Here is a 25,796-nt window from a genome sequence, read left to right as displayed (position 1 = left end):
CGAAGGGTAAAATTGTCAATATATTCAATTCGCTTTAAATTTCTTCCACTCACCCGTCAATTCGCTTTTTAGGAAATAAAAAACTAAATTGATCCACTAGTTAATATTAGAAATGAAATAAGTTGATCCGTGAATTGAAAATATAAATTTTAGACCTGCCAATTTTATCCAATATCAATTTTACATATATTTTATTTTGATCAGACGAAACTTTAGACCTGATTTTTTTATTTAAGGTATCATAAATAAATGTAAATTTGAGAGTTAAAGTAAAGTTACAAATTAGTTAAAATTTTGAATTATAATCATAAAAATGGAACATTAAAATCACAGCTTAGTAATTAAAAGAGAAGATTACAATGAATATTTCTGCGGAAGCAGGAAATCTTTTACAGAATCTGTTTGTTTTTATCTAATTTCTGGTTTTATCTGAGGTGGCAATTAAAAACCTGTTAAATACATGAAACATGATTAGCAAAGTTGAACACTTATATTAGACTAACAAACAAAAACATATAAGATAAATCCAGCTTATGTTTTGATGAAACAAAACACACCAAACAATAAACAATTCAACTGAGAGAAAATTTGAGCAGATTTTCACCTCAAACTCAGGTATTGACTTGTTTGTTCTGTCCTATGTCCAAGGAGAAGTCACCAAGTGGAGGTTTTAGCTTTCAACACATAAATCCAATTTTTGTTTTGGAGGATCTTCCTAAGGTTTTCCTTGCTATCCTCATCATCTACCACTATGGAACAACTATGGCCTGTTTGGACATGTTTGTATTTGACAAGGATGCCTGTTTTGGCCAGCACTAAAATGTTGTACTCTACAAAGAGACAAATCTAGGTAGAGAGCACCCGGCAATTCAGAAACTGCATATTCCTTGCTACACCAGAAGAATGACAAATGAGAGGTGACATTATCAACCCCTTTTCTTGTCCATTCTCCATTCTTGAGAAACTCTTCAAGACAATACTGACTTATAAAACACTTCAGAGCTTTGCAACTTGCCGGGAAAAAGTTTTTGATTTTTGGTTTTGTTGCTCTTAGAGGCTATATTTTGGCCTCACCGAAAACACCAACTGTTGTTAATTTGAAGTTGGTGGTGTGACTATTGATTTTCTGTCCAGGTTTCACCTTATGGACTCAGGTAATGATTTCTTTGTTTGTTTTCATGGCTAAAGAAAATGCTGCATTCAGAACAGAAAACAATAGAAAGAACGTTTAAGCTGTTCATATGCTTCACTTGGTTCTCCTAATGATGTGATAGTTAAATAGTGGTTTGAAAGTTTTAAGCATTTCAGAAGCATAACACTGTAAGAAGTGTAAAAATGAAGTGAAATTCTGAACTAAAAGAAATAAATAAGTAGCCAGGCTGTGTGGAATTAGGTGCATGATAAGTTGATCAATTACTCAATATGAGATAGATATCTAGGTATTATCATTACTGTTTACTTTTCCATATGAAAAATATACTTTTCTCTTCAACTAACTTCTCTTTTACAGTCTGAGTTTGATGAAAGAGCAGAAATAATTACCCCATGAAGTTGATGACCTGTTTATAGTAAGAATTTTGACTGTTCGTTTGCACTTTTTCTGATGAACAGTTTTCTTTAAACAAAAAGCATATACCACCCCCTTAATCTACTGGATGAGATCAGCTACTTGGGTCACACCAGCCCTTTAACTTGGTAGAAAAAAACCAAAGCCTTTTGAAAACAAGAAACATAGAATCACTATTATACTATTGTATCTGATCACTGATGCTTGTTTCTCACATTTACATGCTGAGAGGAATGAACATCTTATATATTTTTTTTGGGGTCTTACTTATGCTAATTCCAACTATTATGGATTGAACAGGTTCACCATGCCAGTGGTTGAGGGAGTTGAGATTGGAGTCTCAGGGATTAAATCCAATAAGCCTTCTTATTGACTGTGCCAAATGTGTTGCATCAGGAAGCATCAAGAATGCAGATATTGGCCTTGAGTACATATCTCAGATTTCATCTCCTGATGGTAATGCAGTGCAAAGAATGGTGAGCTATTTCAGTGAAGCACTTGGACACAGGATAATAAAACATCTGCCAGGTGTATACAAATCTATCAGCCCCTCAAAAACATCACTATCTTCAGACGATATCCTTGCTGAGAAATACTTCTACGAGTTGTGTCCCTTTTTGAAGTTCTCATACCTGATCACAAACCAAGCCATTGTAGAGGCAATGGAATGTGAAATGGTGGTTCACATCATTGATCTCCATTGTTGTGAGCCAGCTCAATGGATAGATCTTCTACTCACTTTCAAAAACCGTCGGGGAGGTCCACCCCATCTGAAAATTACAGGCATTAATGAGTCGAAGGAAGTGTTGGATCAGGTGAACTTTCATGTGACATCTGAAGCTGGGAAATATGATTTTCCTTTACAGTTCTACCCAGTTGTTAGCAAACTGGAAGATGTTGACTTTGAGAAGTTGTCTGTTAAGACTGGAGATGCTGTTGCAATAACTTCTGTTCTTCAACTGCATTTGCTTCTTTCCACTGACGATGACATGGCTGGAAGAATCTCACCAGCAGTGGCAGCCTCCATGAATCTGCAGAGAACAGTGCATATGGGCCAAAGGACTTTTGCAGAGTGGCTTGAGAGAGATATGATCAATGCATATATCTTGAGTCCTGATTCTGCATTGTCACCTCTTTCCTTTGGTGCCTCGCCTAAGATGGGGAATCTTCTGAAGGCCATGCGAAAGCTCAATCCAAAACTGGTGGTGGTCACTGAACAGGAATCAAATCTGAATGGATCAAATTTGATGGAGAGAGTTGATAGAGCATTGTACTTTTACAGTGCATTGTTTGACTGCTTGGACTCTACTGTAATGAGAACATCAGTTGAGAGACAAAAACTTGAGAGGACGCTTTTTGGAGAGCAGATAAAAAATATCATTGCTTGTGAGGGAGTTGAGAGAAAGGAAAGACATGAGAAACTTGAAAAATGGATTCGAAGGCTTGAAATGGCTGGTTTTGTGAAAGTGCCATTGAGCTACAATGGGAGGATTGAAGCAAAGAATCTGTTGCAGAGATATAGTAATAAATACAAATTTAGAGAAGAGAATGATTGTTTGTTTGTCTGCTGGAGCGATAGACCATTGTTTTCTGTATCTGCTTGGAGTTTTAGGAGATGAATGTTCATATATGGCTGGATATAAAGGAACCCTAGCATTGCCATGGATTTCAAGAGGTTTAAAATGAAGTAATCAACAAGACAAGAAGGTGGATGGGTTTTTATTTTCATCTTTCTTTCTTTTTAAAGTTTTTAATTGTTTCTGTATATAAAGGGTTTTATTGTTTTTGTTCTCTAGAGGAGCTGATGATTTGAAACAGCCTAACAACAAATCCATCTTGTATTCCTGTTGATGTTAATATCAATTCATTTCAGTAAAATATTCGCTTTTAATTCTCACCTGGGTTAATATGCCAACAAAATTTGTTCATATCACTGAACTTGGTTTGTATCTCTTTCAGTAATATCAGCACACAGAAATAACATTAGCTAAAACTCGTTCTTATTCACAATAGCTGAAAGTGGTTCCATTATCTATAAAAACTGCAAATACTTATAAGAAACTAGGCATAGTTTTGCTCAAGAAATATTTGTGTATGTATGTTACCTCAATGTCTTTGGCTGTGCCATGAAGCATTGGATAGGATAAGACAGATTGGCAAAAAGAACTCTTGTACCTTAACTGAAATAAACATGTTTTTTATTCATTTTTGTTTATTTAGACCATTTCCATTAAGGTTATAGTGCCAGCTAGACAATACGGACTAGTAATTAGTGTTTGAATCCTTTGGTTTAAATGTAAAGCTACTCTTTGACATTAGATGGCATGAATGCATCATTTTAGAGGCTCCTTGTATTGGAACAAGCCCTCCAATTGAGGGTTAAGGGAGTTTTCACTCTCTATGACATTGTCAATGTTCAAATATCAAGTCCATTGAGACAATGTTCAGACATCAAGTTCACAAACAATGTCAATGTTTAGAAGTCGAGACAAAATACAATTTAAATACACCTTCTTCCTACTCTTCGGAGACGACTTTTAGGTTGACAATACTTCAGATGCGATAGATATTTTACAAGGCAAGACATCTTACTTATCAACATCTCTTATGACTGACAAATGCTTCAAAAATATCAATATAGTGCAATTCATAGAACCTCATTTTTTGTTCCTATTCCATGTTTTGACCCTACTTGGTACCTAGATTTAACCAATTCACATATCCATAATCTCTTGCAATACTCATCATCTTCAGCATTGCTTTTAAAAGACTCTTACTTTTATGAGGTTACATTGCATATATTTTAGTAGATTTCCATGTCCATATAGGAAAATTACAAGATATTAAGCCTTGCTTTCTCCTTCCGTTTATAGTAACATTGTTTAGACCTATAGTTGATGACTTTAGTTTTACATAAGAAGGTCGTGTATCTCAAAACACAAACAAGGCAACTTTGTTTGAATGCTGCTCCCTTGTGGTATATTATACAAAACCTATGTTTATCCTAAGATAAAATTTATACTTCTGACAAATGGTGCTAGAACATTTTTACATAAATCAACATATTATATTTCCTCTACGTTTGGTCTCTTAGGAGTTGTCTCATTCTCGCTCCATAAAATAGGTAGTAATAATGACACCATGTTTGTCTCCTTTGCAAACAAACTTCTTCTGACAATGTCCTTATCTATGACTAGATAACCTTTTATATGCAGCCAAACAATAGTGGTTTGGAGGCTTTAATGACTACCGCGGGAAAATCGACTTTCACACTCATCAAGACAAAGATGCAAGGAACCGTTTAGACATTGTTGGATTGTACTTGAATTGGACTTAGACACCCCATTTGTCCAACTAAATTCTCATCTTATTTGGTGAAGCAACCAATTATGGTCGAAATCAATGGTGACAAGACCAACTCTTTTCATTGTTCCTAACTTGATGCAGATGTCGTTCATGACAAGAATTTTAACTTCTACTGGTTTACTTACCCCATAAAACACAATACCATATTCTCTATGAAGCTTTACTTGCACTTATAGGGACTTTGGATGCTCTTGGAATGTTCATCTGTGTTATTCAATAGGATTGACAATGTAGTGAGAACTAGAGAAGTTGCTTGGTGGTATACATTGTCTTTTGGGTGCCCAAGGACAAACTTATGGACACAGGTAATATAATCTCTCTACAGAATAGAACATTTTACATATCCCCCATGGAACCTTGTTTTTCTACAAATTTACAACATTTTACATAGTAATAATGTGTTACAAAAAGTGCTAGAACAATTTGTCATTTGACCTTGTATCTTGTTCTTCTCACCAAGGATGAACTATCTCAAAAGCTTAAGGTTGTGAATCATAAAATTTATGTACATGTTGTCATGAGAAGAGTTTATTGCAAGATAATTGATGGAAAATGATGAATCATTGATACAACTTATTATTTCTCTTGTAGCAGTATTTCTGCACGAATTAAATTGACTTGCAATACTAGCGAATTTGCAACACTCTTATTGTATTTAGAGTGCTCTTTCCAGTTGTCCTGATAAAGCTATCTCTTAATGTATTAGATTCACCATACCCGTGGCTCAAAGATATGAATGGGGAAGATAGGGATAAATACCTGGCCCGTATTCTTAACGCATGTGCAAAGTTTATTGAATCAGGAAGCATCATGAACGCAGATACTGGACTGGACTATATTGCTCATATTGCCTCCCCTTATGGTGATGCAATGCAAAGGGTAGCCACCTATGTTAGTGAGGGTCTAGCCTTCCAAGTTCTGAAAAATTTGCAGGGAGTACCTAAAGCTGTCAATCTGTCAAAGACAATGTCAACCTCGGAAGAACAACTTGTTAAGAAGACATTCTATGACCTGTATCCATTCTTAAAGACTGCATACGTAATCACAAGTCATGCCATTGCTGAAGCTGTTGAAGGAGAAGAAGTGATCCATGTCATTGATCTCTGTGCATCTGATGCTGCTCAGTGGATTTATCTTATGCATAGATTAAAGGAAAGCCTGAAGAGCCCCTCACTTCTGAAAATCACAGGCATACATGAGAAGAAGGAAATTCTAGAGCAAGTGGACACTCAACTAAGAGCAGAAGCTAAAAGTTTGAACTTCAAACTCGAATTCAATGCTATTGTAAGCACTTTGGAGAATGTTGACCTTGAAGAATTGCCTGTGCAGAAAGGAGAGCCTCTTGCAATCAGCTCAGTGCTTCAGCTGCACACTCTTCTGGCCACTGATGATGCAGTGGTCTGCAACAGGAGCTCGAAGGAAGAACCAATGCATCAAAGGACATTTGCTGAGATGCTTGGGAAACAAAAGACCAACCTCAGTTCTGAATCATCGTTGTTACAACTTTCTCTGTGTGCTACTTCAACCAAGATGATGGACTTTCTAAAGGGCCTGTGGAAACTCCAACCTAGAGTGATGGTGGTTACTGAACAAGAATCCAGTGGCAATGGTTCTTTGACAGAAAGGGTTGACAAAGCATTGGACTTTTACGGTGCATTGTTCAACTGTTTGGAATCAACTGTTTCAACAACACTAGTACAGAGAAACATCATGGAAAGGACTCTACTGGGGCAAGAAATAAAGAACATTGTTGCAGGTGAAGGAGTTGAGAGAAAGGAAAGGCATGAGAAACTTGAGACTTGGATCCCAAAGCTAGAAATGGCCGGGTTTGGGAAGAGACATATTAGCAATCATGGGATCATGCAAGCAAGAAAACAGTTGCATGGTTATGGAAATGGATACAGGCTTTGTCCCGACAATAATTCTTTGTTTGTCTGCTGGAATGATAAACCTCTCTTTTCTGTGTCAGCCTGGACAGTTCAGAAGATGAATAACATGGTTATGTAACAAAGTGTATTGCTGTGGAATGCACATCTGATAAGGCATTAGCTTATTGGATTCAGTTGTCTCTTACAAGATGCTATAATTTTAGTTTAATTCAACCCTTTAAAATCTGTTTATTAGTAAGATTTGAATTTACTTATACATTTGGAATAGTAAACACGATGAAAAGGTACGTGTTCTTTTCTGTCATATGTGATGAATCCTAAAATATTATTAAAAAATGGAACTTTAAACATAACCGACTTGTTCCTAAGATTATTAGCTTTATCTTTATTCCATGGATTTCCAATAAATTGGATAATTGATTTTTGCTAGAAATATTACATCAATGAAAAATATGATCAATTCATGAAACATTAAAAAATATAAATATCATGTTTCAAGTTTTATAAGTCGGTTATCGAATTAAGTTTAAAATTTATTTCTTAATAAAATATATAACGATATATTATTTAAGACCTGAAATTTTACTAGAGGCAATATCTAACTAAGTTTATAAATAGGTTAGAGGAATTTATTCTTTAATAGAGGTATATTATAACGTATTATCTTCTGATAAAATAAATCCAAATCAAAAACTATGTTTAGTGAATCCAAAAAACTCAGAAGTTCGAATAAGCAACTGATATTTCTGAATAACCAAAGAGTAGCTACAGTACCACCAGCAATAAAAATACAGTAGATGAAACGTAGAACCATGTGAGAGGTGAAAGATGAAGCTAAAACCCTAGAAAAACTCTGGTACATGACACTATCCATGGCGCACGGTGAGATTGTACTCCACCACAAAATGCTCAGGGGTAGAAAGGTCATCGACACTGTTGGCTATAGCATAGCCAGTGGCGAACCTGAACACGCCGGTGCCACCGACAATGGGCATCTCTCTGTCCTGCTCCGCTATGGGGTTCCGGCCGAGCATGCTCAAGGAGCTTCCGGCGTAGTCCCCTTCTGTGAAAGCGAAATTGATGAGCATGTACATGCCCAGGTCGTTGAGAGAGGCGAGGCCAAAAAGTCCTTGGGCCCTCCCAATGAGCTTGGAGCCGAGGTCCGGGCCTTCCGTCATGGGATCGTCCATGACGAAAGTGGAGCCGAAACCGTTGGGGACGTTCTTGGGGGGGTTCACGATCTGCACGATGGAGGGGTTGTTGGCGCTTCGAAGATCATGGTAGAAGAAGTGAAGGTGGGTCTGTTTCTGCGAAGAACGGTGAGTTTCTGATGGAAGTTCGATGTGGGATTGGCGAGAAAACGACGTGTGAAGTTGGGAGAACAGAGTTAGAGAGAAAAGGAACAAGAACGTAAGAGGAACAGCCATTGTTGTTAGCTCTTCTACTGTAACATGTTGTGCTTTGATAAGGTGTTCACTTTTATAAAGAGACACCTTTGTTTGTTACTACTTTTCATTTCTTTATTACCCACAAGGGAACACAAAAACTAAAAGGAGACTTTTTTTTTTCTTTTAAAATATTAATATCAAATTATATTTTTCTTTGATAACTTATTAAAAAAAATATTTATTGTTTCAATCTTGAAAAGTGTGTGTATATAACTTTAATATATGTTATCATATAGTTTACTTAATTTGTAAGGACGGAATAAATTATATTTTAAGTATATAGAGATATAGAGATTTATTTTGAAAAATATAAAACTATATTTTAGCGTTTAGAGAATCGATGTTTTTTCCTATATTTAAAATGTGCACCGCCTTCTGTCCCGCAGCATGGCGTCTGAAATTTTGCTACACTCGTGTGCCACGCGTATATATAATAGTTATTTATTTATTTTTAGACTTTGATGGCTATTTCTTCCATACAAAGTATGAAATCATAAACTTTATTTAAGATAAGATTCAAGTAAGGAGTTAACTCTCAATTTTGTCTGCTTCAAAGATGTCTTAGATATTCTCTCAATTCATTCAATATTTAAAAGTTGTTTTTGAAATACAAATGCTAAATACATCTGAAATTCCCTAAAATAAAATGAATTTCTACACCTAAAGTCTTATGGTCGATAATTTATTGCAAAAGAGGAAAGAATTTAAATTTAAAGTTCACATTTAGATCTAGACCTAGATATTTCTCATGTTATTATCACACTTGTTTTGTTTAACCTTTTACCTTAATTTTTATTTATATGATTTTGATATCTTCTGTTAAAATTGTATTTAGATTAATGGTTGATATTTCTCATGTTATTATCACACTTGTCTTGCCTAACCTTTACTTTAACTTTTATTTGTATGATTTTGCTATTTTTGGTTGAAACTGTATTTAGATCAATGGTCGATATTTTTCTTGTTATTATCACTTGATTTTTTGTCTTTCAATATTTATAAGTTAGGTTTGACAAGAAAAAATGCATAATTATTATTTATATTTATTTACAAAATGAAAAAAAAAATCTAATTTCACTTTCCCACTAATACTTGAGAGTTATCTTTAAAACTGAGCTATGTTCGATTTTTTCTTAAACACTCTTAAAGATTTCATTAATCTTTTAAAAAGATTGCAGCGAGTTTAACCACTCTACACTAATTAATTGACTATACGAGTTTCATCGCTCCTAGTTTATAAATAGTTCAACTAACTATATTGTTTAACTTCACTAAGTTAAACAAATAAGTATTTTAAATCACTTTTGATTCTACAAAAACAACAAAGTGTTTTTATGAAAAACAAGATGATAATTCTCATAAAGAGGATAAATTTTCAATACAATGAATATTTGAAAACTTATAACAAAGATTTTCTTCTCAAAACAAGTGTTAGTCGATGCAAGCGAGGAAAGAATGTTGATAGCGTAATAGCAAAAATAAATCGTGTTCATACAATCTTCTTTATATAATCTTATTTGAAAAATATTCATTACTCGAGGATAAGTAACCTTTTGGTACGAAATCAAATGTTATATGTTTTTGTAAATATAGCATGTACAGATGAACAAATTATAAAAAGTTTGAAGAGATATTCTCATAATTTCTTCCTATTTCTTAACGTCTTTCTGATTCAATGTAGAACATTTGAAAAAGTTTTGTACTTTTATGATATGGGAAAGATGGTGATGACGTGACAAGATGATGATGTCAGTCTCTACTCTCGTTTCGTTTTTTTATATGGACTCTACGCCATTAACGATTTAGACGCCGCCAACGAAAATGATTAAATTGAACAAATTTTACATAAAAAAAATGAGACTATTTTGAACATCGAAAAATAATGAATATAAAAACCTAAATAAGTATTAAACCAATTTAAAACTATCATCTTTTAAACAAAATATTTACAAATATTTTGGTTTAAGGGAAATTTGTTAAGGCTAAGGTTGTGCATATGAGTAAAGAGTTACGAAAGTTAAGTCCAAGTAGTTAGTCAGTAGCCATATTTTTAACAAATAATTTTGTTATTACTCTTATAATTTTATTTTCAGTTGGTAGTAGGTTCCTAATTTCTAACATTTAATAATTTGTATTTATCTATTTAAAGTTCTTCATTAAGTAATTGAATAATATGTAGCTATTCAATATACCTCTAAGTTATTTTCTTATTTTTAACTTTTCTTTCACTAATACAAAGATCGCATACAACGTCGAATATTTTGGGCTTTTAACGGCGAATTCGCGAACGACGTCATATCATATGAGATGTTAAATTGACGTCGAATTTAAACAATTCAACGTTAATCAACTTTTTTTTTAATTAATTATGTTTTTTTTTTACAATTCTACGAGACATGAAAAACAGAAAAACAACAAATTTTAGTTTTTGGTATTTTACAAAGCAAGAACTATGAAGGTGTACTGTAGTATCAACAACAAACAACAATAACCAACAACAAACAAGTTCAATCAAACAACAACAACAACAAACAAGTTCAACCAAACAACAAGAACAAACAAGTTCAACCAAACAACAATAACAAACAAGTTCAACAAAAAAAACAATAAACAAGTTCAAAAAATAAGTTCTTCAAAACGAAAACGAAAACTAACCTTCAAAAGTTGGATTCATTGGAATAAAGTGTCGTTACCAGTGAGAAAGAAAGCAGAATGCGCATATGAAGGACAAAAACACGAAAATAATCGATCAAAACAAACGAAAATCATACATAAAGTAGTTAATTAACATGCATTTGTATCAAATGAAAAAAGATTACATGTGATGATCGTCAAATTTCGTTCGAGAAAAGTTTGAGAAGAGAAAAGCGTCTCACGCGTTAAGATAAAGTGAATGAATTTTCAATCTTTATTAAATTCACTAACCTTTTGACGTCTAATTTTGTGGCATTTGACGTTTTATATCCTTTTACGTCGAATTACAATTATAAACGACGATTAATAATTGCATTTATTTACAAAACTGCCACCGGTCATTTTTTAACATTGATTATTTAGTGGTTTGACATTGAACGCGTGACGTTATACGTGTTTTTGTATTTGTAGTGTGTTTATAAAAGAAAAATAGTGCACTAGTAGTAACATTTATTTGCTTGTAACAACTTGTTATTCTTCATGTCGTTCTTTAAAATGAGTGGTAAAAAAACATATATTATTATTATTATTAATGAAAAACAAAAGGTGGTATATTTATATTGTAAGAAATGAACAGAAAAAAAATTTATTTGGTTACATAAAAATTAGTGAGATGAAAGATTATTTGTACTTATTATTATAAAATAGTAAAAAATAAATTATTATTCAAAAGAATATTTTTAAGTTATTTATTTTAGTAACATTATTGACCATAATGTTATTTTATATTACTTTTACCTTATTTTAAAAAACAACTCATTCACATAATGGATTATTTATCATGGTACAATACCACTGAACACTTTTTTTTTCTTGCAAAATTATAGTATCTGCTCTCTCATGTTTTGATTTTCACATTTTCTTTTACTTCACCCTTAAATCCATTAAGTTATTATCATCTTTCTCTTTTGTATTATTAGTCTTTCATCACATAGAAACGAATTATAATAAACAAAATGTCATACATTATATGTTAAAATATATCAAGGAGTTTTTAACAAGGAAAATGCAATTTACTCTTATGAAATGCATGAGAAAATTTACATATTAATTATTTATAAAATTCCATTACTCCAAGAGCAGTAAAGGCACGAGAAACAACTCTGAAAGAAGAAAATTCAGAAATTTGGCATAAATTCATAAACTCTTTTTCTGTTCTTTCACTTCCTCCATCAAGAAACATCAGGTTATCAAAGCTAGTAACCATCTTATCTGCTTCAGAAGAACCAATTGCTTCAGGCATTATGAAATCTACAACAACCACCTTTCCATTTTCTGGCAATGCTTTGTAGCAATTATTTAGAACTTTCAAACAATTTTCATCCGACCAATTGTGCAATATGCCCTAAAATCATAACCAACCACACAACAATGGTTATTAAGATCATTAGATTAACTTAATCACAGTTTTAATAGGTTTATGCTAGTATCTAGACTAACCTTCAATAGTATGGCATCACCTTTTGGAACACTTTCAAACATGTCTCCTTCAACATGTTCAATTCCTTCATGAAAATGAAAATTTTCATTCATTGTAATTACTTATATATGAGTAGTTAATTAAGGTGAGAGATGAAGATCAAGATCAAAATACCTGGATAAGGTGGAGCTTGTTGTATTACTTGTGGAAGATCAAAGTTGACACCCTTTATGGAAGGATACTTAGAGATTATGATATTCAAACTTTGCCCTACTCCTCCTCCCACATCAATAAGCAGTGATATTCCTTCAAATCCACTGTATATTTCAAGTATCTTTGTCATCTCTATTCTGCATATATTGGCCATTGCTTCATTGAAGATATGATTCCATGTTGGATCAGATTGTATGCCTTCAAAAATAGGCATTCCATGAACTTTCATGTATAGGCCCTTATCACAGTCAAGAAGTATCTCCTTGAAATTAAGGCTAATTCACATCAAATACACCAACTTGGTCAAGTTAGAATCTGATTCAAATTAACTGTCAAAATGTGTAACTAAATTAACTGCATGTAGGAACATTGCTTACAATGCCTGAACAAGCTTTGGATGATTCATAAACGTTGTGAACAAGGCCAAAGAAGCAGTGGCTTCTGCATTGATGAAGTACTTTCCGGAAGCTGAAAGCTGAAAGAGTCTTTGGACCTTACCATCTTGATTTGTGAGTGTAGAGCAAGTGAGAAGAGAGTGACTTCCAAGAACAGACAGCATGCGATCAAGCCTTTGGGCCAGTTTTTTGTGCTGAATTGGAAGCCGAGAAGCAATCTCAGAAGCTGAAACGCCAAATGGGGCTGTGGTTGTTGTTGTTGCTTTAGCAATGATCTCGAACAAGTTGAGCTCAATGGCAGCATTCAACACAGCAGTGTAAACCATTGGGCCGAAGCTTAGAAGCATAGCAGATAGGCATGGATCATTTTCTTCACCATTAATCTCTTCACAGTTAGAACCCATCTGGTGTATGGTTTTTTCTCAATGAGAAAGAAGGTGCAGATTAAGATGAAAAGATGTAAAGAAGAACGATGAAAAATTACAACAATCAGCTTTAGGTGATCATTGCATATAGATGAAATTTTTGTCTCACATGTTTAGCTGCGTATGTCTTTTGAGATTGTGGCATGGACTGAGAAATAATGATTAACAATTTTGTATACATATATTAGTGTTTATAATTAGAAAAACACTGTATTCTGCAGGCGTAATGCTGCTACCTGGTATAAAATTATTCATGTAGAATGTCTACGCACATGCTTCTGTATTTGGCCCGGTGTGTCTTATTTGTGGGTTTATATGTGAGGATCATATCAATATTATATAAACAAAGTCACAATGTTCGAGGCCTGCCATTTGTGCCAACTGTGTCACTTTCATCTCTTTTAACAGTAATATTTGTCTCGTTAGGGAGGGGTCTGCATGCTACTGATTGTTTTTGGTGGTAGGTTTAGAGTTTTAAAAATTTTGTTGCTCTTCTTTCTTGTAATTTTTAATCAAAGTAAACTATTTTACATAGTTTTTGAACTTATTCCTAGATGCTCCAATATGTATATTAAAGAGTGTCGTTCAATACGACTCTTTAAATCTTTTCATTACTAAACAATCCAACTCATATTCTAATATTATAACTAAATTATGGTAATTTGATATGTTAGATTATTATTTATCATTCTATTATTATTTATTATATTATTATTATATTGTCCAAATAAGTGTTATTATAATAGGAATAGAAGTCCACTATCTATGTTCAACCATAGAAGAAAACTCACCAAAGATGTTTTCCTTAAACCATTAACTAAGGCTTCAGCCATGGGAGAGTGCTTTATTATTAAGCAACCTCACGTAGCTCGAGCCTAGATCTTCATAACCTAAGAAGAAACCAACCAAAGAAGGAAACCTTAGCACTAGAGCCGTGAGCCACCGCTTGAGTTGTACTGTGAAAAGTCTATAAATACAAGCACCTTGGACAAATTTTGAGAGGCGGAGAGAGAGAAGTTGGAGAGATCCAGAAGGGAACTAGACTTCGGTCTTAGCCCTCTTAGGGTGATTTTAGAGAGAGACTCGAGTTTCTCACATAATTCTTGTACTTCAAAGATACATCCTTAAAAGATAAGAAGATGTTTTCCTCCTTGCTTGTAATTTTTTCTATCTTCATGAGGAGCTAAATCTCCATGTGTTGGAGAATGATGTAGCAGATTCAAACTCTCTTGTATTTGGTGACACTTTCATTTATGTAGTTTTTATTTGATTTAAAGTAGTTAATTAATTTGTGCTTGATTTTGGGATGAACTGATCACTTTTCATATTTAACTGGCTTGAGGCGTGGCATCTAGTCTTGAGTTGTGGTCCAATCAATTTTCCTGTGTGTTTCTTGATGAAATAGGCCAGAGATGTGCAGTTGAAATAAAGTATTATTCGTAATGCACGTGAGTCGTACACGGTCACTGTTAGGTTGCATACTGGACAATAGGCAAGATACTACTCTCTTGGTACCAGGATGAGCTTGTAGTACCATAAAGAGCACTCCCAGGACTTGATCACGTGAAGCTGCAGACTTGAAGGAAAATCTAATGCAAGAGAGGATAGATCTGTTAAATCAGACTCCAACATTGTTTTAATACTATAATCACTTCTTTGATAGCTTAGATTGATTTCTAGATTAACATGACAACGCTCTCACTCCTTTTACATAAAAATTAACATTATTATTTTCACCAAATTCTTGTGGATACAATGCTTGTTTACTACATCAACCTAGTATACTTGCTAGTAGATTTGTGGTCTTGATCGAGCAATGGGTGGAACACAAAGCTACCACAATGAATTTTCTGACCATAACTACTTCCTCTAATAATCACTAGACACATGATGAGCGAGTTAATACTATGTAATTTAATCTCACACAACAATATAAAGATTTAAATAATAGACTTAACCGATCGATTTCAGGAAACTTATTACTCAATTAGTAAAGCCATCGGAACAATCGCATGATTCAATGAAAGCTCAGCAAGTAAGAAGCAATTATAAGAAGACAACAAATGAAAGAATAATGTTTCATTAATTTGTCCAAACGTGTACAAAAAATAAGGTTGATCAACCAAGTTAACAAAAATACAAGACAACTAAAGCAAAAGCGAACCCTGACAAAAAGCGATAGATGGAGGTTAAGGTTCAAGCCACGATTGTTGATTTGAATTGCAATTCATGCAATTTGAAAAAAATACAGGAGAAAAATTATTTTTCATGCGATCAGTATCGTCGCCAGTTAGAATCATTTTTATTTTAGGTGTGAGGGTCGAGGTCAATGGTTTAAGCTCTGTTATGTCGTCTAAAGTCCAAAAGTTTTCTATAAATCTAAGTGTTGGGTCAAATTGTTCATCCAAACCACTTGAAGGATACTTGTATAGTAGACATTCTGATGCCAAATTCAACTGAACATTGGTAGTTAACAATTACTGCAACAGTCAATGTAAATCATCTATCTCTTTAACTTAAACCTTTATTTATAAGTTTTAAGATGAATTTTTAATTAACATTGGCTTTATTATGACTCAGTTATAAAATAATCATACTTTACCTTTGAAGTTGATCAATATTAAAGTTATTATGTTGATTCATAATTTACCAGTTTGGTTCGTAGTCAAAAAGTTAACTCATGACTCATTAAATAATTTGAATATAGTTCATAGTCAACAAGTTAAATGATGACTCATTAAATAATTTGAGTATGGTTGATCGATGACTAACTAAATGGTAAACATTTTTATTTAATTAAAAAAAGTTAGTTTCACACCTTCTTTCATAATAATCTTTAAAAAAATAATTTATAATATTTTTTATTTTATTGTATTGATAAATGTTTTCAAAATTTTAATTTAATTATGATAATTCATTTTATTAATTTTATATGTTCAAAATTATAAAAATCTATAAATTTATATTTTATTTAATTTTTAGTATTATAAAAATATGTTTTAATATTATTTAATTATTTTTTTAACTATTTTTTTATATTAAAGGATGAAAAGGAAAAGAGTAAAAAAAAAGAGAAACAAAATTGAGATAATAAAATTGTTTAGATTAAGAAAATACTCCAAATAAGTGAAAAGTGAAATATAGTGAACTATTATTAATGATTTATTTGTTATTCTACTATTATTTTATTCAATTTAATCATACCGTTAATAAAAAGTTAAATCAAGTATTTCAATTTTTACAAATTTTTAATATTGCCAATTTTTCAATATTTAGTCATATTATTTATATGAATAAATAACATAATAAAAGTCATATTTAGAGAATCATGTGATTATTCACAAAAATAAAAAGTCAATAAATTTAATTGATAACTTTGACCAGATTAAATTACATATTTTTGTTTTATACAATTTGTATATAATAATAATAATAATAATAATTATTATTATTATTATTATTGAAAATAAATGGTGAAGCATAAATTAACAAAAGACAGAACATAGAGGTTCTTTGGAAGCCCTTTCTCTGCCGAAACGCAATCGCAGCGAGGAAGCGATTCAATCCACCGTCGCAGACACGCTTTTTATATTCCTCGGTTTGTTTCTTTTAGTTTCGTTTCTTCTATCTGCAACTAATACCCTAATTCCTGTTCAATTTCGTGTACCATTTTTACTCCTTTCAAATGCATTTGGCCAACACTCTTCTTTGTTTTCACCATCTCTGCTGAACTTCAAGCCTTCTTGCTTTCGTATTTCTCATTTTTATTAAACTCGTGGATTAGTAGCTTCGCTCGTACTTGTTTCCACCTTTCAATTTTTTTTCTGGTCTTGCTATTCTCGAGAACGTACTATGTTTCCTTACTGTTAACTATTATTATGATTATTATTGTTGTGGTTTTAGGTCTGTGAGTCTGTGGCATCAATGTTCTGTTCGATCTATTTTGGATATATGTTTGAAAGAGCTTGTTTTCAGCGTTAAGAGACTTTTATGAAAAGAGCTTATGATGCATTCCTAAGTTGTTTTCGGTTTATTTCATTATGCTTTACGATGTAACTTACAAAAATAAAAGTTTTTATCTCGTTTTTTTTTTTCGAATATAAGAAATGAGTGTTTATATTGTTATGGGATTGACAAATGTTATGTTAGTTTTATGTTAGCTTATGTTTTACTCAAGCTATTTATCCAAACAGGCCCTTAAACATGGGTTTTATATAGTATGCTCTAGTGTAAGTACAGTGTCAATGGCAGCTGTAGCAGACGGATAGTAGTGCTATGTTTTTTATTCTAAAAGAGCCCCTGAATACCACTGTCAGAGCATGTTTTTGGAATTTCAATTTTGAAAAATTATTTTTGCTTATAAAATCAATCGAAAGCTGTCATTTCTCACTGTCTCTCTCAAGCCAAACCTAGTTTATCTCTTGAGCCAGCACAATGGTGACGGGTTTCTCTGCGTTTGGGCACTTTTATCTCTGGCAACTAAGTCACTTGGAGATAAAATGATGTGGGGATGCTCTTCTAATGTTAAATTACGTTCATTTATTATGTGTTATAAAACTTATGAAAGAAAATTGTGTCTAGCATTTGGCTAGAGAACTTGATATGAGAAGCTTGATCAAAGTTTTGTCATTTTAAATACTATTTTTCTCTTGGGTAAACTTTTATGACAACTTTGGTTTATTCGCTCGTTTTTCCCATGAGAGTTCTTGTTTTGCTCCATGGTTATGTTTGAAAAATTCAGGTTGCACATCAATATCAAACTCTTCAGTTGCTTTTTGGTTTTGTAAGTTTGAGATTTTGGCTTCTTGAAGTGGATTTTGGGATCTCTCATGGATGATTATATGATTTACCAGTTGACATTGGTGTTGCTCAGTAATGCCTTAAACTTGTTCTTTAAAATTTGGTTGGTATTGTCTCCTTTTGGCTTCCATCAATGGGATTTGGGAAGCTGACATGCTGGGTTGATGTCTCCTTTATAGCAGTGTATTCTGTTTATTTGATGAGTTGACTTATAGAACATGAAACCATCTGCTGTTTGTGTCCTGGGAAAGCTAACACATAGGTTTGTAGGTGAAATCTTTTTGGATTTAAATATTTTATTCTGATTGGTTTAATCTCTCTTGGAAACTGGACCCACCCTGACTCTGCATATCATCACTATTAGTAAACAAGTGATATCTAATCTGTAATGCTCGGGAATGGAGCATATGTAATAATGAGTTTCTTTATTGGAAAGTTAACAAGATTTTATAACAATTTTTGCGTCCTTATTCTTCCTCAATTGCAACACAGATGTTCTTCAAACAAATGTTATTTTTGTGTGTTTTTTATAATTAATTTAATTCCATATTAGCTCATACTTCTGAAGAGAGTTATATTTATATTAATATGTTTTACATTTTAGAGAAAATATTGTTTTTGTGCCATATCAAAATGATCAATTAATTTAACTACTGTTGAAAAACTTTGAGCCCTTCTGCTTTGAAGTAACTTGCATTGGTGATGGAATAAAAAAGAAACCATTATCTTCATGTGTTTCCTATGGTATACGCATTTAGTTACCCAAAGTTTGAAATATGTGTTTTTAGGTTTTATTCACTCGTTGCATGGAATCGTCAGCAGAAGAGTATTCTGCATTTGAACAGAAAGTTAGTAGGACAGTATACTTTGACAACCTGTCACCACAGGTCACTGAATCTGTGATAAGAACTGCCCTTGACCAGTTTGCCACTGTAAAAAATGTCAAGTTTATTCCCAACTACATTGGACCTAGCAATCTTCCGCAATGTGCATTAGTAGAATTAGATTCTGCCAAAAAGGTCAAGGAAATTGTATCAATGGTAGGACAATATTCTTTTATGATGTCTGGGATGCCACGTCCAGTAAGGGCTCAGCCTGCTGTGATGGAAATGTTTGATGATCGGCCAATAAAGCCTAACAGAAAGATTAAGGTACGTTGGTTGAAGCCAAGTGAACCTGATTTTGAGGTGGCGAAGGAACTAAAGAATCTTACACGCAAACATGCTGCAGAAATAGAATTTGTACGCAAAGTAAGTTCATTTCTGGTAATTTTTTTGTAGCTCTTACGACTATTAATATTTCAATTAATGAATTTGCTGAGTATGTCTCCAGGAGTTGATGTGAGGAAAATCTATTTTCAAATGAGTTTTTTATTTGCAATGTTCATGCAAGTTTGTGGTGTCGTGCTAAATGCGTGCTTCTGTCAATCTGTCAACATTTTCCTTAACAGAAGAGTAGTTAGCAGTAGTGTTAAGCATTTCTATAGTGAGTGTATGTAATTACTAGTAACTTTATGGGAACATAGTGGTGGAAATGGTGCTGTAACAAGTGATCCTTAATTCTTATGCACTGTTAACACAAACCTTTATAAATTGTGAAGATGTAGAGGAATTTATACTGAAATTAAAATAACAGAAATATCCAGTACAAAGTTAGACGTTGGAGAAACTTAAGGATGGAAAGATAATCTGTCGTTATTAAACATAACATAAACTTGCAGAATAAGACTTTTGTTGTTTGTGCTAAACATACCAGAGACTGATTTTTTATTTTTTATTTTTTGATGAGCTGGAATCAGATAAACAGTTTCAAATATTGGTTGATTTGTTGCTAAGTGTGTAAGATCGGCCCTCGTTATGTCTTCCTCTTAGCTTTAGTTTTTATGTTCCTTCAGTTTGTGATTCGAACAATTTATTTTCAAAGAAAGCGGATATAACCACTCTCTCTAATATAATGCATATTAATTCTTTATAAGTACATGTCATTGTTCTCAATTTGGAATTATTACTGAAATGAAAAATTCACGTGTTTAAAATGTGATTGTGGGAGAATCTTGAAAGTTAGTGTCTTTGAAGCATGTTTGAATGTGCTTGAATTTTAATAAATTAAGATTGAGGGCAAGGATTGTTGCGAGGTAAGAATCCTAGGGCAGAGGTCGCCCATATTATAATATTTTCATGTGCTTTAAATCAAAGGGCGATATCCCTTTACTTACGATTTGTAGGCAAGATCACTTTTTAGAAGAATTGTCGTGTCTGAATTTTATGTTGTCTTGAATAAAGAATGCTACGTTAAACAGTAGAATTATGTGCAAAACTGATATGAAAGCATATCCCTGTTTTATCCTTCTAGTTACACACGTTCTATTTATTTATTTATTTACAATGATAGCATTCAGGTTTGAACCAATGACCTCTTTCGAACTATCTAAAAACACAGCACTAGTTCACTCCCTATAGAAGACTCTTTTATTAGTACGGATGACCATCTTGCTAAATAAACTTCTTTCTCTTCTATCAAAATAGTGCCCGAAACTATTGCCCGCTATTAATCACAAAAATGTTTGATAATGTCTACGTTAAGCGATAGTTACATTATCTTATCCTGAAGTGGGTTCTGGGTGTGTTTGTGTTTGTTCAGCTGCAACTAGACGAAGAAGAGAAGCTTGCAAAGCAGCAGGAAGAAACGCTTAAAGTGCATTACAAAAAGTTCAAGATGATAGATGGTATTATGGCTGATAAAACTGCCCATCGTCTGGCGAGAAAGTATAATCTGCATGTTGCAGATGAATGAAGTCTTCGTTTGGTCTGCAATTCATGTAAATATGTTTTTCTTTTTTCTGGCTAGAATCAAGGCTTGTTGCGTCGTGCTACTACTACTGATGAAGTTCAGTTCATACATGGTATATAATCATGCCTAAAGATAATCTTTTGTGTCGTTTTCTTTTGATTCATAATGGGGTGTTGGTGGCACTTAAAAAAGAAGACCCAAGTTTCGTAAGGATTTTCCAAAAAAGAAGTTTTGTAAGGAACCTTCATAGCTTCATTTTTTAGTCCGGGTTAATTCTATCTTTAGCTATAATTATTTCTTCTATTTTGACACAATATTATAATTGTTTCTTTCTCGACTATTTCTTAGGTTTATATATATATATATATATATATATATATATATATATATATGTATGTATGTATGTATACCTCAAGGAGGGAAGGTCGTTAGAGAGAAGAAAATTTCAACTCATACGTGGTTATCTTTTCAGTTAACAGAATATATTATATTAATTTTTTAAAATAAAATAAGGATTAAATTGAGAAAAAAAAAATTAAAAGATTACATTGAATTAACATCACAAATATTAGAATTAAAATACTAATTAATTTTTTTAAAACAAGAATTAATGAATGATGTAAACAATATTATTTTTCTCCGATTAACGTTTGCAGTATTTTTTTTCTTTCAACATTTCCTATTTGACGATAAACTTAAGAAGAAGAATGATATGAGAAAAAACCATATACATGTTGGTCTTTATTTTCGTTTAATTTCATTTATGTTGAAATGTTCTTATTTTAACTATAATGATTAGTTTTTTAAATGTAAAATAATTAAAAAAAAACGAGTTATCCAATTCGTGATATAGTTATTTAAAGAACAACTTATCACTTAAAGATTCCAACAAACAATAAAATAGGTGTTAATAATAAATAAAATTGTATGAGGACTAAAATAAGAAAAAACTTTATTGAAGACCAAAACTAATACATAAAAAATTATTAGAGTCTAAAAAAAGGAAGAAAAAAAATTACACATCATAGTATGAGGTATGCAGATGGCATTTTTAGTGTGTATTCTTTTTAGAAGGCAAGCGTGTTTTAGAGAGTAAGAATGTACGTGATGAATAGTGAGTGAGAGAATAAGAAATATTATGTAATGTCTGAATGACCTAAGGTGAAGAAAAAAACATTAAGAAGGTTAAGAAAATGTGTGATTATTATAATTATTTTATTTAAAATGTTTATTTTGTGTTAATTTTTTAATTCAACTTATGAATTATTATTTGTTGTACCCGTAAGTATATCACTTTTTTAGTTCAGTTATTTTTTTTTCTCATTTTCGTTGCAATTTATCTTGTTTTTTTTTCTAGTCATTTTATTATTGCAATGATAATGATGTGGCATTTTGTTTTACTTTTATAAGTAATAAATATATAAATATAAATATATATATATATATATATTTAAAATAATGAAACATTTGGATGTTCCAATTTTTATACAAAAGATATGTATATGATTCTTAACTGTCATAAGTCTGACACATGCACAGATTGACAAATACATGCAATGATCAATAATTCAACACTTATTCTAGTTATTGGAAAATGTTACTTGGACAACGTATTTTTAACACTGTTTTGACAACGCCACGTGTCAGCGCTTCATTGGCTCAGTAATTTGAAATTAAAACAGAGAAAGGGTTACGGGGCGAGGGGTATTTTGGGATTTCCAGGTTAAAATTTTAAGAATTGGGTTTGGCGGTTTAGGGTGGGAAAGACGTTCGTTCAACCCTTCCAGTGTCTCGCTCTCTCGCTCTCTCGCTCTCTCGTTCGTCTTCGAAACTTCCATTCCTCCTTCTTCAATACGTGCGTTGAAACCTTGGATATTCTGTGTGGCTGTGTGTTCAATCTTTACCGTAGTACGGACGTTGAACCCTTCGATCTTTTGTGTCGGTCTGTCGTCCACAAGGAAACCCTTCCATCTTATGTGTCGCTTTGTCCTCCATCTTGCCCTTGAAACAAGATTTGAAAACATGGACATGGTCATCACTACAAGGTTTGATGCGTTGCAATCGCGCGTTGGGAACATTGAATAACAACTGCAACACTTCCAAAGTGCTTCTGAAAACAATCCTCAGACTTAAAATTGGTTGTTTAGGCTTTATTTTCTGCATTATAAAGAACTATGTACCACAGTTCCTACTTTGATAATTTAATGAAGTTGTTTACTTTAAAATTGGTTCCTCAATTCTCGACATTTATTATGTAATGTTCAATTTATGATACACTTAATACCATTGCAGTTGTGAGTAAAACACCAATACCACTAACCAATATTGACATTGTAGTTGTCTGTAAAACTAAAACACTGTTGTAATCGTTTACAGTGGCCTGGTAAACGATTACACTAGAGAAATCACTGTTTTGTACAGAAAGTTGACAACATGTTATCTCACCCAAGTTGCTCACCTCATAAACATTGTTTTTTTCCTCCATCATGGGGTGCCAAAACATCACTTCCCACCACTGAAACACAAGGAACAGCCTAAGACAAGTGCAAAAGTGCCTAAAAGTCACTTCTTTTTCCAATGGTGACCCCTGTTCACCTGACTGAGTACCTGTGTTGGACTTTCTGTACAAATTCCAATTTTCTCTCGGGTAATCGTTTACAGTGTCCTTGTAATCGATTACAGTGTCAAAAAAGGTGTAAACTTGATTTCTAAAGCATAATTTGAAAGGTCTTTGAGTCTAGATTCCAACAAAACAAGAATGAACTCATTTGGAGTTCGGTGGAGAAAGATATGAACAAAAGAACAAGCAAAGGTGAGAGTTGGCAAAAATATATTGAACGCTAACTTGAAACAATAAACTGTACCAACTCAGATGTCCAAAAACTACAAATTAGTAGTCATTGGAAAGATTTTTGAGTCTAGTTTCTAATAAAAAAAGAATCACATCACTTGGAGGTCGGTGGGAAAAGTTATCAGTAAAATAGCCAGCAAAGGTCAAAGTTGACAGCATGTTATCTCACCCAAGTTGCTCACCTCATAAACATTGTTTTTTTCCTCCATCATGGGGTGCCAAAACATCACTTCCCACCACTGAAACACAAGGAACAGCCTAAGACAACTGCAAAAGTGCCTAAAAGTCACTTCTTTTTCCAATGGTGACCCCTGTTCACCTGACTGAGTACCTGTGTTGGACTTTCTGTACAAATTCCAATTTTCTCTCGGGTAATCGTTTACAGTGTCCTTGTAATCGATTACAGTGTCAAAAAAGGTGTAAACTTGATTTCCAAGGAATAATTTGAAAGGTCTTTGAGTCTAGATTCCAAAAAAACAAGAATCAACTCATTTGGAGTTCGGTGGAGAAAGTTATGAGCAAAAGAACAAGCAAAGGTCAGAGTTGGCAAAAATATATGAAATGCTAACTTGAAAGAATAAACTGTACCAACTCAGATGTCCAAAAATTACAAATTAGTAGTCATTGGAAAGATTTTTGAGTCTAGTTTCTAATAAAAAAAGAATCACATCATTTGGAGGTCGGTGGGAAAAGTTATCAGTATAATAGCAAGCAAAGGTCAAAGTTGACAGCATGTTATCTCACCCAAGTTGCTCATCTCATAAACATTGTTTCTTTCCTCCACCACTGAAACACCAGGACAAGCCTAAGACAAGTGCAAAAGTGCCTAAAAGTCACTTTTTTTGACAATGGTCACCCGTGTGAATCTGACTGACTACCTGTGTTGGACTTTCTGTACAAAACCTTATTTTCTCTCGGGTAATCGTTTACGAGGGAGTTGTAAACGATTACCACAGCCTTTCTTCAGCACTCTCAGTCATCCCTTGCACAAGTTGCTCCCCCCACTCATGAGGGGTCACTCAACACTCCTTGGCCTCACAGGACATCACCCCCACTCAAATTATGATTCAAATGAACTGGTTTTCTCATAAGTCACCCATGTTACCCATAATGACCACTCAAACACCAACATCTTACAAACAAGCCTGCAACTTAGCAAACACAAAACTTTACCACATTCTGAAATCCACAAACCCACAACTCATAATAACAATGGTATTCAAAAAATAAAATGAGACCAACTCAAACAAAAACTCAAATTTTATATCATTCAAATAAATCCGATACATTACACTTTGTTTTCTTAATCTATTTACAATGATTACAATGATCATTTACTTTCCATTAATCAACTAAATACACATATCACTCATTTTTTATTCTAAGCACTACGGTTCCGGTGTATGGAGTCCTAAGTGCTCTTCCCTTGTAACGCATTCGGGATCCAACCCTAACATAGTCTTCAAAGGTTGTTCATTTTCGTCGTCGGACAATGGTCACCGGACCTTGCCATTCAGCACGATAACTTGTACGAAAAACACCACCTTTACGAAAATGGAGGGAGACAACACCACGCACACAGAACAATCACATACAAAGCTAAGTCAAGAGGCACGAAACACGTTCAGGAGACGGGACCTTCACGAGACGGGAACTTCGTTTCCAATGAAATAGAGAAAGGGGTATTTTCGGATTTTCAGTTAAAAGAAGGGTTACGGACTTCCATTTCGAAGGTTTTTATAAAATATTTTTTTTAAACCAAACCAATGAAAATAGGACACGTGGCGTTGTCAAAAAAGTGTTAAGAAATGGTTGTTGAAATATCGCGGTCCCTAGTTATTACCTTAGTTAAGTGTTTAGATGCTGATATTCATCTGAGATACTGATATCTTCTAACAAATAGTTCATGAAACCTTTGAGCACATATGCTTAAGAAGA

General features: G+C 33.2%; 5 protein-coding genes across 5 annotated transcripts; 3 read left to right on the top strand and 2 right to left on the bottom strand.

Moving 5' to 3' along the window:
- The first annotated feature begins 1,205 nt into the window (after window positions 1-1,205).
- LOC128194702 (GRAS family protein TF80-like) lies at window positions 1,206-5,887 on the top strand. Its single transcript, XM_052870334.1, has one exon. It carries the CDS (start codon window positions 2,041-2,043, stop codon window positions 3,184-3,186), a length of 1,146 nt encoding a protein of 381 aa, XP_052726294.1. The 5' UTR covers window positions 1,206-2,040; the 3' UTR covers window positions 3,187-5,887.
- Window positions 5,666-6,940, top strand: LOC108332578 (GRAS family protein TF80). Its single transcript, XM_017567900.1, has one exon. The coding sequence runs from the start codon at window positions 5,666-5,668 to the stop codon at window positions 6,938-6,940; it is 1,275 nt and encodes a 424-aa protein (XP_017423389.1).
- A 606-nt stretch (window positions 6,941-7,546) lies between these two features.
- Window positions 7,547-8,360, bottom strand: LOC108333499 (dirigent protein 21). The gene has a single exon (XM_017568965.2). The coding sequence runs from the start codon at window positions 8,247-8,249 to the stop codon at window positions 7,689-7,691; it is 561 nt and encodes a 186-aa protein (XP_017424454.1). The 5' UTR covers window positions 8,250-8,360; the 3' UTR covers window positions 7,547-7,688.
- Window positions 8,361-12,015: 3,655 nt separating this feature from the next.
- Window positions 12,016-13,396, bottom strand: LOC108332579 (isoliquiritigenin 2'-O-methyltransferase). Its single transcript, XM_017567901.1, has 4 exons — window positions 12,975-13,396; window positions 12,559-12,872; window positions 12,405-12,469; window positions 12,016-12,309 (listed from the first exon to the last, which is right to left on the bottom strand). The coding sequence occupies exons 1-4, from the start codon at window positions 13,394-13,396 to the stop codon at window positions 12,016-12,018; spliced, it is 1,095 nt and encodes a 364-aa protein (XP_017423390.1).
- A 3,494-nt stretch (window positions 13,397-16,890) lies between these two features.
- LOC108332287 (uncharacterized) lies at window positions 16,891-21,244 on the top strand. Its single transcript, XM_017567456.2, has 3 exons — window positions 16,891-17,015; window positions 19,006-19,467; window positions 20,858-21,244. Exons 2-3 carry the CDS (start codon window positions 19,024-19,026, stop codon window positions 21,008-21,010), a joined length of 597 nt encoding a protein of 198 aa, XP_017422945.1. The 5' UTR covers window positions 16,891-17,015; window positions 19,006-19,023; the 3' UTR covers window positions 21,011-21,244.
- Window positions 21,245-25,796: the final 4,552 nt, after the last annotated feature.

Source organism: Vigna angularis, chromosome 11 (genome assembly GCF_016808095.1).
Source record: "Vigna angularis cultivar LongXiaoDou No.4 chromosome 11, ASM1680809v1, whole genome shotgun sequence".
Classification (NCBI taxonomy): Eukaryota; Viridiplantae; Streptophyta; class Magnoliopsida; order Fabales; family Fabaceae; genus Vigna; species Vigna angularis.
This window is presented reverse-complemented; position numbering and strand designations above follow the sequence as displayed.

What these genes read in the sequence shown, in the direction of transcription:
- LOC128194702 (XM_052870334.1), top strand. Translation starts at nt 2,041, where the DNA reads ATGGTGAGCTATTTCAGTGAAGCACTTGGACACAGGATAATAAAACAT.
- LOC108332578 (XM_017567900.1), top strand. Translation starts at nt 5,666, where the DNA reads ATGAATGGGGAAGATAGGGATAAATACCTGGCCCGTATTCTTAACGCA.
- LOC108333499 (XM_017568965.2), bottom strand. Translation starts at nt 8,249, where the DNA reads ATGGCTGTTCCTCTTACGTTCTTGTTCCTTTTCTCTCTAACTCTGTTC.
- LOC108332579 (XM_017567901.1), bottom strand. Translation starts at nt 13,396, where the DNA reads ATGGGTTCTAACTGTGAAGAGATTAATGGTGAAGAAAATGATCCATGC. An exon ending in CCAAAGCTTGTTCAGGCATT is followed by an intron (nt 12,873 to 12,974) that starts GTAAGCAATGTT and finishes GATGTGAATTAG; the next exon opens with CCTTAATTTCAAGGAGATAC. An exon ending in ACAAGCTCCACCTTATCCAG is followed by an intron (nt 12,470 to 12,558) that starts GTATTTTGATCT and finishes ATTTTCATGAAG; the next exon opens with GAATTGAACATGTTGAAGGA.
- LOC108332287 (XM_017567456.2), top strand. Translation starts at nt 19,024, where the DNA reads ATGGAATCGTCAGCAGAAGAGTATTCTGCATTTGAACAGAAAGTTAGT. An exon ending in AAATAGAATTTGTACGCAAA is followed by an intron (nt 19,468 to 20,857) that starts GTAAGTTCATTT and finishes GTGTTTGTTCAG; the next exon opens with CTGCAACTAGACGAAGAAGA.